Source organism: Canis lupus, chromosome 6, assembly GCF_011100685.1.
Source record: "Canis lupus familiaris isolate Mischka breed German Shepherd chromosome 6, alternate assembly UU_Cfam_GSD_1.0, whole genome shotgun sequence".
NCBI lineage: Eukaryota > Metazoa > Chordata > Mammalia > Carnivora > Canidae > Canis > Canis lupus.
This window is the reverse complement of record NC_049227.1, coordinates 23,615,104-23,631,810: the sequence shown is the minus strand read 5'-3', so window position 1 is coordinate 23,631,810 and position 16,707 is coordinate 23,615,104. Positions and strand designations below refer to the sequence as shown.

Below are 16,707 nucleotides of genomic sequence, written 5' to 3'. Positions count from 1 at the left end.
ACAGGATGGGAGGAGGCTGGACAGCATTGCCCCAGAAGCCCCTGGTCTCACATTTCCCTTTGCCTTTTGCAGGAAGCTTGGAAGCATGCGATTGAGAAGGCCAAACACATGCCTGACCCCTGGGCTGAGTTCCACCTGGAAGATATTGCCACGGAATGTGCCACACGTCACAGGTCAGCAGCTTGTCTGGGGGTGCTACATGGCCCCAGGTTCAAGGACTCCTTGGGGGTGTGGGTACTGCTTCTGCTCATAATCAGTGAGGCCTAAGTACCTTTGGAGGTCAAGAATGGAATAATAATAGTATCTGCCAATATTTGAGCATTTATGCATGCTTAAGGTGCTTTGCATCATCTCGTTTACTCCTCAGGATGGTCCTCTAACATATGTGTCAGGCAGGCCTGAGCCATGCTGTAGTTAACAAATAGTCCAGTGGCTCAATGCAGCAGCAGTGTGCTTCTCACTTAAGTGAAGTTGGGTGAGAGCCCAGGGACCCTTGGGGGCCGCTCTGGGATCCAGGTTTTTCCCATCTTGTGGTTCTACTGTCTCACCACATGGCTCCTACAGTTGCCATCAAAGGGAAAGTGAATGCATGGAGATCCATGTGGGCTTTTTGATGCCTTGGCCCTAGGAAGATTAGCAAAATGGAACTATGAGCATCTAGATTTCCTATTTGAAAAGGCAGAAAAGAGGAGTTATCTCAGGGGGTTTCAAGGAAGAAAACAGAGAATACCACAGAATACCACCACCAAGAATAACTGTGATGACAATGGCTCTTATATATTGAATACATGTGACAGGCACTGTTTGAAGCCCTCTATGTGTGTGTATTCATAAAAAAGCCTGAAGTAGGATTCATGTCAAGTATTTGGGACCACTCTTGAGAATCTGATGAGGGCCATTCTAGAAAGTTGCACACTTATGTCTAATTTTGTGTTGGACCTATCCTGGAGTCCACCCCCTTGTCCTGTGACCTCTGTAGACCCCTCTAGGCTGAATCCTCTAAACCAATAGCCCGAGGCCCAGAAATGTTCCAGGGGAGATGGAGGTTTGCCCAGGGTTACTTGGATGGTTAATAAGCCAATCTCCTGACTCTCAGTTCACTGTCTTTGAATTAGTCAGAACTCCATATCAAAGGCTGATGACAGAAACCCAATTCACAGTGTTAAGCATAGAAGGGAATGTTTGGCTCACACTTGTGACTTCAGGTAAGGCTAGTTCCAGATGCTCCAAGGACACTTTGGGCTTTTAACTCAGATAGACTCTCTTGTATCAGTGGCACAGATGTTCCCTGAGAGCCCCATATTTCATTTCATCCAACAGAAGAAGATCTTTTCTTTCTCAAAAATTTTTTTTAAATTTTTTTTTAAATTTTTATTTATTTATGATAGTTACAGAGAGAGAGAGAGGCAGAGACACAGGCAGAGGGAGAAGCAGGCTCCATGCACCGGGAGCCCAATGTGGGATTCGATCCCGGGTCTCCAGGATCGCGCCCTGGGCCAAAGGCAGGCGCCAAACCGCTGCGCCACCCAGGGATCCCTCTTTCTCAAAAATTTTTAAACAAAAGTTCCATAATGAAATGTCATTGTTCTGGCTTTGGTTATATGCCCCTCTCTGAACCAGTCATGTGCCAGGAAGCTTTGCTCTGATTCGCCATGTCTAAATCACAACCCACAAGCCAGAGGGTCCTAGGGGTCAGTTCCACCCAGCCCACATATTCTGAGAATGGAGGACGGTGGTTCCCCAAAGGGAAGTTGGGGTGCTATTGGAGAAAGAATGCTAGGCAGACAGAAATGGTGTACCCTTCTATGTCTTTCTGCAATGTGTCCCTGCTTCTGTCTTGTGAGGAGATGGCATGCACAGAGCCTGGCATGCACCCCTTTCTGATCGCAGAAGGCCAACCTCCTAGCAGGCACTGGGGGTCATGCTGGCAGCTGAGGTCAGCATTGTGGGGGCCCCAGTAGGGCACAATATGGACTCTGTTCATCCCTGCCTATAAGGCCAACATGGTGACTGGTTGAGCACACCAGGTGACCCAGGCAGGCCCCTGGGAAAGCAGGCTCCCACATGCTGAGCTGGCTCTGTGTGTCCTGGAGCTCTGGGGTCCAGGGACCAAGCTGAGCTGTTTGTTTCCTAACTAAAGTGCTTAGAAACTCCAGAAAATTTCTAAACTGGAAGGCTTCCTCCTCTATTCCTGTTTTTTTTTTTTTTTTTTTTTTTTAGATTTTATTTATTTATTCATGAGAGACACAGGCAGAGGGAGAAGCAGACTCCATGCAGGGAGCCCGATGTGGGACTGGATCCTGGGTCTCCAGGATCATACCCCAGGCCAAAGGCAGCACTAAACTGCTGAGCCACCCAGGCTGCCCTCTATTCCTGGTTTTTAAAGAATGCTGGTGTAGGCCGTCCCCTGTGTTGAGACAGATTTCCTGTTCACATGGATTGTACACAGGCTGGCTAAGAGCAAGAATCTGGTTGAACCTGACCTGGGTCTGAATCCTGGCTCTCGGGCAAGTTACTCACCTCTTGAGCCTCAGTTTCCCCACCTGGAAAGTGGGCACAGTAATTGTGCCAATCTCACAGAGCTACTGCAAAGGTTAATTGAAGAAATCTGTTTTAATGCCCCACAGATAATGAATGCTTAGTGAACTTTGAGCAATTCTGACATTCATGGTGTCAGTGGCTGGGAAGGACAAATGAGATCTGTCTGACATCCCATATCTCTCCCGTCCCTCAACTTCTGGGTGTCCCTTAACCTTTAGTCTTGTTGGAAGTGAGGGTAGACAGTTTTCCTTTACCTTGGTAAAGGTAATAATAGTAATAATACATAGTAATAATAATAATCATTGCTGTTATTTATTGAACACAGTACTTGCTGTGGGCTGTTGCAGGCAAGTAGCAGCTCTGGTGGGCATCCCCCACCCTCCACCCCAGCCTGGGGGAGGTTACCTGCCAGGCTTCTGCTTGTCTTTACCCGTAGAGGTATCAGGCTCTGAGAAACCTGTTCTCACGGATCTGGGAGCGGTTTGGAGTCCATCCCGCTAAAGGGTGGGCCGGGGAGGCCTCCGCTAGAGCTGAGAACACCTCAGCCCTAGGGGAGGTTTTAGAATTTAGGGATTTACTGAAGTGAGGAGCTCTCCACCAAGCAGGTCTGTTTGAGGCCCAGCCAGGCCTAGGGGCAGATTTGCTCTGGGAGGATTCCTGAGAAAGGAAAGATGAAAATGTTCTGGAACCTTCTCTGTCTCTCTCTGCTTTGGGTGTCATCCAGCAGCCCCTTTCTCAGCTGGACTCAGAGGCAGGGTGCCCCCTACCCCTTCCTGCACCAACACACATGCCCAGCTACCTATGCTGGGCCTCACATAGGTACCCAGCAAGATCAGGGTACTGCTGCCTCCTGTCCTGGGACATGCACCATTTGTTGTGTTGACTGGTTAAAATAAGGATATTTATTTATTCAGCTGTTCATCCAACGTGCATTTTTTAAGCTTCCACACGTACCAGGCCCTGCAGTGAGGATGACACACAGGGGCCTGCCTTTGCGGCATTATAGTCCAGTGCAGGGGACCAGATGGGGAACAAGCCCACAAGTGCCGGAGGACATGTCGGAGAGGAAGGGGCAAGAGGCCAGTGTGTGCGGACCCGAGAGGGGAGGGAGACGTCCACAGACCCTTCATGTTTAGCCAGTGGGTGACAGGATCATGTTATAGATGCTGTGCCCTCAGGGTGGCTTCTCTCTCCAGGTACAATGCTGTCACTGGGGAATGGCTGGAAGATGAAGTTCTGATCAAGATGGCATCTCAGGTGAGCCATCCCCAGCCCAGTGAGCGCAGAGCTGAGTGGGCATTCTTCCTGAATAGACTTCTATTCCTGTTCCCTCCCCTTCACACTCACTTAATTGTTTTAACTAAAGGGCATTCTTTATATTATTGTGTATTTATTTTTTAAGATTTTATTTATTTATTTGAGAAAGAGACAGAGATAATGAGAGATAGTAAGAGACAGCAGGAATGGGGAGGAGAGGGAGAAGCAGCCTCCCCACAGAGCAGGGAGCCCAATGCAAGGCTCGATCCCAGGACCCTGGGACTATGACCTGAGCCGAAGACAGATGCTTTAACCACTAAGCCACCCAGGCACCCCTGTTTTATTTGTTATAATAATTTTATTGAGATATAATTCATGTACCATACAACATACCTATCTACACTGTATGGGTTCAGTGGTTTTTGGGTTTAGAGTTGTACAACCATCACCATGATCAATATAGAACATTTCACCGTTTCTAAAAGAAATGTCATCCTTACCCACCAGTAGCCAACTACCAATCCCCAGATCTCCCCCAGCCCTAGACAACCACTAATCTAACCCGTCTCTGTAGGTTTACCTATTCTGGACATTTTATGTATTTATCATACATCAGAAGTTGAACATACCTTGGCACTCTTGTCAAAAATCCATTGACGTAGGCATCCGGTAGTTCACTTGGTTAAGCATCTGCCTTCGGCTTAGGTCATGATGCCATATCCACCTCCATGCTTAGCGGAGAGTCTGCTTTTCCCTTTCCCTCTGCTGCTCCCTCTGCTCCTGCTCGCTGTCTCTCTCTCTCTCTCTCAAAATAAATAAAATCTTTAAAAATATACCAGTTGGCTATAAATGCATATATCAGTTTTCAAAAATTGCGGTCATCACTTAAACCTGAGTCATAAAAGGATTCAGTGGCTTGTAGCCATCCTTTTGGAAAAAAAAAAAAAAAAAGAAAGAAAGAAATAGACTAGAAAATGGAGCACCTCCTGCATTGTCAGAGGCGGATGGTTTTGCAAAACTTTTTTCTCATGTATCATACACTCCAAAAAGGGTGCGGCTTGATGAACTTCATAAAGTGAACACTCTGTGTAACCAGTGGCCCCCAAAAGTCCCCCTCCACTATGGTCACTACTCCCTTACCCCTGGGGGAAGCACCAACCCGGAATCTATTGCCCTGGATTAGTTTTGCCTATTTGTGTACTTCCTATAAATGGAGCCATGCCGTATGTATACTTTTGAGTATGGCTGCTTCTCCTCAGCATTTCGTCTGTCACATTCATACTTGTTTTTGCTAGCCCTATAGTTGATAGAATAATAAAGAATAATAGAAGAGAACAACAGAATATATTCATTCTCGTTGGTGTGTAGTATTCCATCAAGTGAGTAGACCTAATTGATTTATCCATTATACTGTTGGAGGACATTCAAGTTGTTTCTACTTTTTCTTTTTCTTTTTTTTTTTTTTTAAGATTTTATTTATTTATTGGAGAGAGAGAGAGAACCAGGGGAGGGGCAGAGGGAGAGGGACAAGCAGACTCTGCACTGAGCCTGGAGCTGGACATGGGGCTCGATTCCACAACCCTGACACCATGACCTGAGCTAAAATCAAGAGTTGGATGCTTAACTGACTGAGCCACCCAGGTGCCCCTATGCTGTTTTTCTGTTATAGAAAACAGAAAAGCAGAGCTTTTCTGACATTCTTTGACATTCACTGTTACCCCTATAACACCTTCACCCCCTGAGGCCTCTTCCCCTCAGCCACGGTGCAGGGAGGGTGGTCTTGTCATCCCTGAAGCCTCCAGGCTAGAAGTTTGCTCAGGCTTTAGAGCTGAGGTGAAGGAGGGAGGGCCCAGGAATTTTAGGATTGAGATGAGGTCCAGGCACCGATTTGGTGGGTGATGTCCAAGTAGGGGAGTCTTCCTACCTCAGGACTGCTTCTGGGTAGGACATGGAGACTGATAATCGTCTGTGTGGTGTCTTTCAGCCCTTCGGCCGTGGAGCAATGAGGGAGTGCTTCAGGACGTAAGTGACTCAGCCTGGCTCTCAGGGCCCTGCCCAGACTCTCTCAGGCTCCCAAGAGTAGGGGCATTGCAACATTTCTGGCTAAGAAGCTGAGACAGCAGCCTCTACTTTTTGTAGGCCAAGCTTCTATCTGGTCTCCTTTGGACCACACATTTGCCCTGGCTGTGGGGATGGGCTCGGGGAGAACATGGGAGTATCCCATTGACCTCTGCTCTGGTGTTTGGAGGCCAAAAGATGTGGGAAAAGAGACCTTTAGCTATGTCCCTTAAGCCTCTTCCCAGCTCTTTGAAGGATACAGTGGGTCAGGCTGGGTCCCTGATGAACCCAAGTGCCCAGGCTGCTGAAGATCCTCTGCTGCTTCCCCCAAACCCCAGAAAGAAGCTCTCCAACTTTCTGCACACTCAGCAGTGGAAAGGAGCCTCCAACTACGTGGCAAAGCGGTACATTGAGTCTGTGGACAGGGATGTGTACTTTGAGGATGTGCGTCTACAGATGGAGGCCAAGCTCTGGGGAGAGGAGTATAATCGACACAAGCCCCCCAAGCAGGTGCGTGGTGCCCCTTCCTGCCACCTTCCCACACAGGGCCAGGGACTGGAGACAAGGGCAACAGTGGTTCCAGTCACAGTTTCCCTTCACGGTCTTAATAATACCTAGTAACAACCATCCTCTATTGAGCATGATGGGCCAAACACACTCTGTGCAAAGAGTCCTTTCTTCCTAAAAACAGAGCTCTGAGGCTGTTTGAGGTTAGGATGTTTTTATACCATTTACAGATGAGATCTGTTAGGATTTTTGTTTGCAGATGTTAAAAACCCACTCAAGTGGGCTCAATACTAAAAAGGAATTTATTGCCTCATGTAACTGATACATAGGGCTGGCCACAGGTATGGACAGATCCAGGACCCAACAGGATGTTGAGAATCTTCCCCCATCTCTAGCTGAGGTGTTCCTCTGTGTGGCATCACTCAGGCAGTTTCTCCACTTGTAGTGGTGTGTCGACCACTGGCACCTGCAGGCTCACTTTCTGTCTTCTCAGAAACCTTGGTGGCATGACAATACCTGTTTTCCCAGAAGTTCCAATGAAAGTCTCAGAACTGGGTTTCATTGGCTCTGACTACGTCAGGTGCCTGTTGCTGAGCCAATCACAATAGCCAGGGGAGGGAATATGCAGATTGGGTAGGCCTGAGCCATGTGCTCACCCTTAGAGGCAGCAGTGTGGGTCCTTCCCCCAGACTATGTAGCCTGAAATTGGTGGCTCCCAAGAAAAAGCAGAAGGAGGGAAGGATGGATAGCATGTCTGCCCTCTGGGAGCCCCAGGTTCAAAGGGGTTAAGTGACCTGCCTGTTTGGGAGCCAGGGTTCAAATCCAGGCATTCCAGGCCCCTGCCCAGTTGGCTCCTTCACTTGAGTCCCCAGGTTGTTTAGTGACCCTGGGGCAAGCAGAATTTCCTGTTGCTTGTAGGCATTTGAGAAACAGCACTCCTTGTCTCTGCCCTGGCCAAATTCATAGCTTAGCTCTCCCATTGTTTGAATACCTACTAGATAATAGGACACTGTCTCCTGGGCACCTCAGGAGAGCCACACTTCCAAGAATCCAGCAGAATTTATTGAGTACCTGCTGTTTGCACGGCTTTTGGTTAGGTACACTTGGGGTAGACACAAGAACCCACAGTCCCCACCCATGGGGTCTGTGACCTCCTCAGTAATTTGCTACATGCCGTTGGGCCTCCTATCTCTTCCTCCCTCAGCTTGTTCCTGCCTCAGGACCTTTGCCCTGGCTGTGCCCCTGGCCTGTATCATTGTCATTGCCTCTCTCCACCGCCCCAACCTTGCATGATTTGCTCCTTCTCATAGTTCAGGTCTCAGCTCATATGTCACCTTCTCAGCAAGGCCACCCCAGGCCATCCTAAATGGAGTAGCCCTTCTACTACTGTCCTCTGTCACGGCTGTCTGTCTATTCTAGTTTCTTTTGTTTCAAGCAGTTAGTGCTGTCCAAAGGAGACTTGTTCCTGTAGTTAATATTTTGGTTGCCTCTCTCCCCCAGGGGCAGGGATTTTATCTGTCTTGTTCACTCTATCACAGTGCCTAGGTGCTCAGTAAATAATGTGATTGGCTGAATTGAGGAAGGGAAAGGAATGTAGTTGTCCGAGGGGGAACCGGCCATCCCTCCATGGCTGCACACCTCCAGCTACCCCTCCCCCAGTGAGCCCACTGGCCAAGCAGGTGGCCCATCCATAGATTTCCTTGTAGGGATAGAGCCAGTATTGGGGGTAGGAACCTCTGAGAACCAGCTGCTCCTTCCCCTTAGGCTGGTTCTTGGAACTGAGGCCAAGTTTGGGGACGCTCTCAGCTCAGGATGTCTTCAACCTTTGCAGCTGTTGTCTGCCTGTCTAATGATCCAGCCAGACAGTTCCTTGGATGGCTGTTTCCCTGGGAAACCCAGAGCCTTCTATACTAAGTGTTGTTAAGGGGGGGATGGGGTGCCATGGGTTGTGTTTCAGGTTTTACCAACCCCATTTTACAAACCATTCATGGGATTTACACATTTCCTTCTACATATAGATTAAACCTGTACTTGGTAAAAAAAAATTCAAGGAATGTCTAAGTTCCCCATAATTCCCCATTGCAAAGAGAGACTCACTCTTTATAGTTTACTGTATATTGCTCTAGAGTTGTATCTACTAGTAATATCATTATTTTTTTAAGATTTTATTTATTTATTCATGAGAGACACAGAAAGAGAGGCAGAGATATAGGCAGGAGAAGCAGGCTCCCTGTGGGGAGCCTGATATGGGACTTGATCCCAGGACCCCAGGATCACAGCCTGAGCCGAAGGCAGACGCTCAACAACTGAGCCACCCAGGGGCCCCTACTAGTAACATTAATGTCAGCAGATGTTGATGGACTCTTTCATGTATCACCAGATTTCATCCTCACACTAAGTGTGAGATCCCCATTCCATAGTTGAGGAAACTGGGGCGCAGGTGGTCTACATTCACAGTATTAGTGTAAGACACAGGCTAAGCTGCTTAGTGTACAGACCTGTAAATGAGTGCTAGCGCAAAATGGTTTCCTTCTTTCTCACCTGACAGTCCCACTTTGGTGGGGTGCTCAGGGTGCGCTGGTGCCTCACCTCCTTAAGTCATCCAGAAGCCTGGTTCCTCCTGTCTTGTTACTCTGCCTTCCTGTGGGGTGTGGCCCTGGACCATGTGACCTGGTTGGCCTCACTGGCAGATGTCCGCTCTACAGCCTCGGGAAGGCCAGAGGAGGAGGGTGCAGGCTAGAGTTCCATCATCACTGCTGCTCACTCCCCCATTGACTGGGCTTGATCACATGGCCATTCCTAGCTGCAAGGGAAGCTGAGCCCCATCATTCCCACTGGATGGCCCTACATCCTATTGGAATTCACATGGGCTTGTCTGAGTCCCTCTGGGCTGCTCTAACAAAATACCACGGACCGAGCAACTTATAAATAACAGCAATGTATTGCTTACAATTTTAGAGGCTGAGAAGTCCAAAATCAAGGTGCCAGCATGGTCACATTCTGGTGAGGTCCCTCTCCTGGTCTACAGCCAGTGCCTTCCTCTGTGTCCTCAGCGAAAGTGCAAGGAAGCTCTGTGTGGTCACTTTTATTGGGGCACCAGTCCCATTCATGAGGGCTTCTTGCTCATGACCTAATCCCCTCCCAAAGGCCCCACTGAATACTGTCACCTTTGAGGGTTAGGATTTCAACATATGAATTTGGGGGGGGGTGCACATTTAGGCCATCACAGGGGTTTTCATTCTTAGAAGGAAAGGGGAGAGTGGATTCTGGGGACAACTGGAAATTTCAGCTGCAGAGAACTGATAACTAAGTGCCAGGGTGGGAGCCCAGGCAGGCTGGGTTCTCCCAAGCCCTCTGCTCCGGCCTGCCATCGGAGGGGAGTGCCGCCTGTCTCTTGCCTGACCTGCTCCCCACCGACCAGGTGGACATCATGCAGATGTGTGTGGTAGAGCTGAAAGACAGACCAGGCAAGCCGCTCTTCCACCTGGAGCACTACATCGAGGGCAAATACATCAAGTACAACTCCAACTCAGGCTTTGTTCGCGATGACAACCTGCGTCTGACACCACAGGTGAGGCCCCTAGACGGGAGGGTCCCTGTGGGTATGAGGTCTCCCCTCCAAAGTGTCCTCAAGTCTCATGAGACAACCCAGCCAGCTTCTGTGAGCAGACCTAAGGTACCTGCAGGATTAAACAGGCCCCCTTCCTTTGTCTTTTCCTCTGTACAACCTTTCGTGGCAAGGAAGGCCCCACTACGGGCAGAGCTGGGGTGTTACAGCCCCTCCCTTGGTGGTGGCTGACCTGTGTCCATGTAGGCCACACCCTGGTCTCTAGCAGTCAGTCACCTTACTCTTCCTGTCTCCCCCACTCCGCCCCAACCCCTAGGCCTTCAGCCACTTCACATTTGAGCGTTCTGGGCATCAGCTGATTGTGGTAGACATCCAGGGTGTGGGCGACCTCTACACTGACCCACAGATCCACACCGAAAAGGGCACTGACTTCGGAGATGGCAACCTAGGTAGGTGGGGAAAGCCAGCTCATTTCTGTGGAGACCGCAGTCCTTCTACCCCCCCAAAATCTCCCAGCTCTTTGGACACCCAGGGAAACCAGATGAGGTGGCAGGTTGGCCTTTCCAAGATGGTGGGGATGGAAGCTTGGGACACCTGACGCCCGCCACTTCAGCGGATTCGACGCCTGCTCTTGCCACATTTATGGTGTCCCTCACTGCCCTGCTTCTGTCACAAAGCAAAGTGGTGCTCTAGACTTCCTTGCTCTGTCTACAGGTGTCCGGGGGATGGCGCTTTTCTTCTACTCTCATGCCTGCAACCGGATTTGCAAGAGCATGGGCCTAGCTCCCTTTGACCTCTCACCCAGAGAGAGGGACACAGTGAATCAGAACACCAAGCTGCTGGTGAGTGCCCAGGGGGAACCTGCTTAGCCCTTCTGCTGTCAAGCCAGTAAGCTATGCCTCTCTGTGATGGTAGCCCAAGCCCTGTGATACTTACTTGAAGAGTTCCAGGGACAGAAGGACCTCAACCCCCTCTGTGCCCCTCATCCCTCCCAGATCAGTGCACAAAACCCTTCCAACTGTCCCTATTAACACAATAACTGGGGTCTGCTTGATTGGACCTATTTTGACCAGAGTGAGGAGACCAAGAATGCACAGGTAGTGAGAGGTGTGTGGTATGTGTATTCACGTGACGTGTTGACAAATGGCTGAACTAGACTTGGACCTGGCTCTTTGGGCACCTTGCTGTGTCCAGAATGTACCCACTTCCTCTCCTATTACCTTGATCAGATGCAAGAAATTGTTGGCAAAGACCAGCTTGGGATTCTGGATGCATGGCAGCAGGCATTCCCCCAACTTGGGGCTGTAGAGTTGTGATCAGCACTTTGGGAGTGCTGGCCGGCTTTGAGCTCTTATGCCAGATGCCCCTTTTTAGATGCCTTTGGGTTAATTTCCCACTGGTTATTTTTAGATTTTCTACCAGTCCCTAAGCAGGCATATACAGGAACTATCAACTGAAAGGGCCTCAGGGTTCAGGTGAATAACATGCTATTGGAAGAACCCTTCACTCCCCAGAAGGTTCTGTGTGACACGGGTGTCCCTATTAATTCTCCAGCAGTCCGCCAAGACCATCTTGAGGGGGACAGAGGAAAAGTGTGGGAGCCCCCGAGTCAGGACCCTCTCTGGGAGTCGCCCTCCCTTGCTCCTTCGCCTTTCAGAGAACTCTGGAGATGAGAACATGAGTGATGTGACCTTTGACTCTCTCCCTTCCTCCCCATCTTCGGCCACACCACACAGCCAGAAACTGGACCACCTCCGTGAGTGACGTTTTGGTCCTTGGTCATCGTGCTTGGAGGGGACAGGCAGCAGAAAGAACACGCTAAACTGGCTTTCGCTTATGTTAGGAAATCAGACATGCTAACCAAAAAGGGTCACGGCCCAGATGGTTTTATGAGTGAGTTCACTGAATACATTTTTAAGACGCAAGTCATCCAAATGCTATAAAAACAACCCCTATTTTAGAAAACAGCATAATATTTTTCAGTGTGTTCTGTGAAACTTGCAAAACCTTTATACCAAAATTTAACAAAACAGCAAAAGAAGAAAACCTACATTCCAGCCTCACTTATAAATACACAATATAGGAATTCTAAGTAAGGTCTGAACAGAACCGTTAGTATCCTAAAAGAATAGTCTGTCATAATCAAATAGGGTTTTGACAGGCTTCTGAGAGTTATTCAATGTTAGGAAATCAATGAGCATCATGAGTAGGTCAGAGGAGGAAAGCAGAATCATTATTCCCGAAGTTGGAGTGAGAGTTTGCTGATGTGGACGTGGGATCTGCAGGAAAGAGGGGAGGCAAGGCTGCCTCTAGGGTTTTGATCTGAAGAACTTCAAGGGTGGTATGGCCATTTATGCAGCTGGGGAAGGCCACGGAGGAGCACAGGGTGAAGATTTTAGTGTCAAATGTCAAAGAAGCCTTTTAGCCCTTACCCTGAGAAGACTTTGGGTATAGTTTAAAGCAGGATTTGACAGCCTTTTCTTAGAAGGCCAGAGAGTCCATCTTTTAGACTCTGTAGAACATATGGTTTCCACATTAGCAGCATGAATGTGGCCATAGGCGGTACTCAAATGAATACGTGTGGCCTTGTTCCAATAAAGACATTTGAGTTTTATATTCCAGGTAATTTTCACATATCTCAGGTTACTGTTCTTTTAATTTTTTCAACCATTTTAAAATGGAAAAACCATTCTTAAAAACCACCTAAAAAAGAAAACTAATCAGGTTTAGCTGTGGAAGCTCAGGGTGGGAGATAGAAACTGGAAACCACCAGGAAAGAGGTGGTTGGCTGCTAAGCCATCTGAGGCTTCCCCGACTTGTAGCTACCCATTGGGCCCCAAATATATGCATGGCTGTGGTTCCTTCATACCTGCACCTCACTGAAGGCCAACTGTGGCCCATGTGTGTGTGCTTCTATGCATATTGTGCAAGTATATTTGTATTACAGCTTTGCAGAGGCACAGAGGTTAACTCCCTGCTCAGGACCCCACAGCTGGCAAGTGGCAGACTCTGAATAAGTTTGTTTCTTTTTTTTAGGCTTATTTATTTCACAGAGCAAGAGTAGGGGAGGGGCAGAGGGAGAGAGTCCCAAGCAGACTCTGTGCTAGGTGCAGAGCTCGATGCAGGGCTCGATCTCATGACCCTATGATCACGCCCAGAGCTGAAACCCAAGAGTTGGTTGCTTAACCGACTGAGCCATCCAGGCACCCCCAACTCTGAATAAGCTCTTAAAGAAGAAGTATAGCCCCCCTGGTGCTGACAACATTCTTCTATTTTTGCACCTTCTTAAACAAATTTAAAATGGGGGCATCTGGGTGGCTCAGTTGGTTGGGCATCTGCCTTCAGCTTGGGTTGTGATCCTGGGGTCCTGGGATCAAGTCCTGAAATGGCTCCCTGCTCAATGGGGAGTCTGTTTCTCCCTCTTCCTCTGCTGCTCCCCGCTGCGTACGCTTTCTTGCTGTCTCTCAAATAAATAAAATATTTGAAAAAAAATTTTAATGCAAAAAGGCCTGTTGGCAGGTGCATTCAGCTCTCAGCTGTATGTAGTTGGTCTTTTAAACAGTTCTAGTGTTAGAGCCAGTGCATTATCTCTGTTTTCTCTTGCCCAGATTGGCCTGTGTTCAGCGACCTTGACAGCATGGCATCCAGAGAGCACGACCATCTGGACAACCACCGGGTAAGCTGGAGAGGGACTGAGGGAGCAAATCTAGGAGGAATAGACTCACTGAATCCTCAGATCCGGAGGCAGGCAGCCCAGGTCTACTCCGGGCACTGCTCAGAGGGCACAGGGGATTACAAGTAACACACAGCCTCCTGCCCAGGGCAGTGGTGTCGTCTGAGAAGAGCTGGATCCATTGTAGTTCCCAAAGATGGTTAGAGATGAAGGAATCCAAATTACCAATAATGCAACCTTCTGGTAAATGTCAAGCAAGCTCAGCCCTGGGGTGGTCTGGTTACAAGTATGTGTGGGTTGCTGTCCTGGGGAAGGGAGCTATCCTGGGTTTCAGACAAGTAACTTTATAGCACAGTCCAATATGATGCTCTCAGGCTGGAAAAACAGGACAGGTTTCCAGCGGCCTCTGGCGGCTCCGTGGTAGGAAGCTAAAGCATCGCATTAGCATTCATGAAAACCTATATTACAGGTCAAAATAAAAACTTAGGGGGGCACCTGGATGGCTTAGTTAAATGTCTGCCTTCTGCTTGGGGCATGATCCTGGAGTCCTGGGATTGAGCCCTGCATTACATTGTGCTCCCTGCTCAGCAGAGAGCCTCCTTCTCCCTCTGCCTGTGTCTCTGCCTCTCTTTGTGTCTCTCATGAATAAATGAATAAAATCTTTAAAAAAAAAAAAAAAGAAAGAAACCAGAATATTTTTTCAGTTCACACAGAACAAAAGCCTTAGGGGAGGTGGAAGAGAAGTCTGTAGGTCAGGGCCTTTTCAGGATACACAGCTCCTTGGGGTGGGAGGATCCCTGGCCAGACCAGAGACCAAGGATTCCATTGTAAATGTTTGCATGCCACACGCCGCCCCCCCCCCCCCCCCCCACCGCCAACTAAGACAGTGATCCATTTACGCTGGTGACACCAAGATTCTTTTATTTTTTAAATTTTTTAAAAAGATTTTATTTATTCATGAGAGACAGAGAGAGAGAGAGAGAGGCAGAAACACAGGCAGAGGGAGAAGCAGGCTCCTTGCAGGGAGCCTGACGTGGTCTCGATCCCTGGTCTCCAAGATCAGACCCTGGGCTGAAGGTGGCACTAAACCACTGGGCCACCAGGGCTGCCCCTCTTTTATTTATTTTTTTTTTAGGATTTTATTTATTTATTTGAGATTGAGAGAGAGAGAGAGCACGGAGAACATGAGCTGGGGAAGGGGCAGGAGGAGAGGGAGAAGCAGACTCCCTACTGAGTAGGGAGCCTGATACAGGGCTTGATCCCAGGGCACCGGGATCATGACCTGAGCCAAAGGCAGACACTTAACTACTGAGCCACCCGGGTGCCCCACCAACCTTCTTTTAAATATATATTTATTAAAGTAAAGGAAAAATGGCTTATCTATAGAGAAATGATAAGTATAAATTCACAAAAGTGGTTTTTACCTGGAGCAGGAGCAGGCTGGGGTAGGGAGGAGTGCATAAGAGGTCTGGATTTTAACAGTAATGTTTTGATTTATTTTAAAAATAAAAGATCTAGGGCAGCCCAGGTGGCTCAGTGGTTTAGTGCCACTGTCAGCCCAGGGCATGATCCTGGAGACTTGGGATCGAGACCCACATCCGGCTCCCTGCATGGAGCCTGCTTCTCCCTCTGTCTGTGTCTCTGCCTCTCTCTCTCTCTCTCTCTCATGAATGAATAAATAAATAAAATCTTAAAATAAAATACGAGATCTAGGGGCACCTGAGTGGCTCAGTGATTGAACATCTGCTTTGGCTCAGGTCGTGATCCCAGGGTCCTGGGATCGAGTCCCACATCAGGCTCCCTGCAGGGAGCCTGCTTCTCTTTCTGCCCATGTCTCTGCCCTCTCTCTGTGTTTCTTATGGTAAATAAAAATTTAAAAATAAAAATAAAAGATCTAGGCTTGGGGGTGGGGCACCTGGGTGGCTTAGTTGGTTGAGCCACTCTTGATTTCAGCTCCAGTTATGATCTCAGGGTTGTGAGATTGAGCCCTGCACTCAGCATGGAGTCTGCCTAGGCCTCTCTTCCTCTCCCTCTGTCCCTTCCACTCTTCTCTCTCTCTGTCTTTCAAATAAATAACTAGGTAAATAAATAAATAATCAATCAATCTTTAAAAGATCTGAAGAACTAGGGCCTAATGTTAGGAGCTGACAAAGCTAAGTGATAAGTGCATGTGAGTTCATTTAGTATTCTCTGTTCTTAGTGGCATGTTTGAAATACTTCTTAGGAGAACAAAAAAGAAAACATAAAAGTATGAGCTAAATAGTGTTGCAGGTGACATGTGGATATGGCCAGAATTGGATGCTGGTGGACAAATGATTGAAATTTTAGAACTGCTGAAGTATCTAGAAGAACAAAAAATATGTCACAGTTTTGGCAGAGGGCTTCATTGTAGTAAATCTTACTCTCAGTGCTACATTTGTGTCCATAGATCATATCTCAGAAACCAGCCTTTGTTTTTCTGCCTGTGAAATGGGTGAGCTGCTGTTAACAGTAGCACTTCCTCTGATCCACACTCAGTGGGTAATACCTCACTTCATCTTCATCCTTCAGTGTAGGTGCTCTAATGAATCCCGTGGCCAAGGAAACTGCTGCCCAGGGCCTAGCGGGCGAGTCACAAAGTTCAGACTTGAGCCTAGGCAGTCTGGCTCCAGAGCCCGAGCTCTTTGCCATTACTTTGTACTGGTCCCTTGTCACCCAACCAGCAAGGACAGAGGAAAGAGAATGTTAACTGAGGTGATAAGACAAAGGAGAGAGAGCAAATCTGGCTTGGCTGTCCAGAAGTCACCACCACTCAGGGGACCACTGAGACCCTAGGATCATCTTCTCTCTACAGGACTCTGAGAACAGTGGAGACAGTGGATACCCCAGTGAGAAGCGGGGTGAGCTGGATGACCCAGAGCCCCGAGAACATGTAAGGAACCCCCAGGAAATGAGACCAGACTGTTTTGTTGCCTCATTGTCCAGGAGGATGGAAAGGTGGAGGGAGGGGCGGGCAGGAGTGGATCTTGAGAACCTAATAGGTAAATTGATACATGAGATAATTTCAGATAAAAATAAATGCAGGACAGAAGATAAAATGGGGTAATGTGGACAAAAAAAAATT

General features: G+C 48.3%; 1 protein-coding gene across 7 annotated transcripts in view; it reads left to right on the top strand.

The window, feature by feature from the left end:
• The window catches only part of EEF2K (eukaryotic elongation factor 2 kinase), a 65,421-nt gene that overhangs the window by 33,909 nt on the left and 14,805 nt on the right, over positions 1-16,707 (top strand). For 6 of the 7 annotated variants that reach the window (XM_038540076.1, XM_038540077.1, XM_038540079.1 and 3 more), the window contains exons 3-12: positions 73-173; positions 3,738-3,798; positions 5,783-5,820; positions 6,195-6,366; positions 9,785-9,934; positions 10,248-10,380; positions 10,646-10,773; positions 11,486-11,687; positions 13,540-13,607; positions 16,438-16,515. In XM_038540076.1, the coding sequence (XP_038396004.1) occupies positions 73-173; positions 3,738-3,798; positions 5,783-5,820; positions 6,195-6,366; positions 9,785-9,934; positions 10,248-10,380; positions 10,646-10,773; positions 11,486-11,687; positions 13,540-13,607; positions 16,438-16,515 (1,131 nt within the window). The remainder of the gene's footprint in view (positions 1-72; positions 174-3,737; positions 3,799-5,782; positions 5,821-6,194; positions 6,367-9,784; positions 9,935-10,247; positions 10,381-10,645; positions 10,774-11,485; positions 11,688-13,539; positions 13,608-16,437; positions 16,516-16,707) is intronic. The other variant, XM_038540081.1, reaches the window with a different exon arrangement.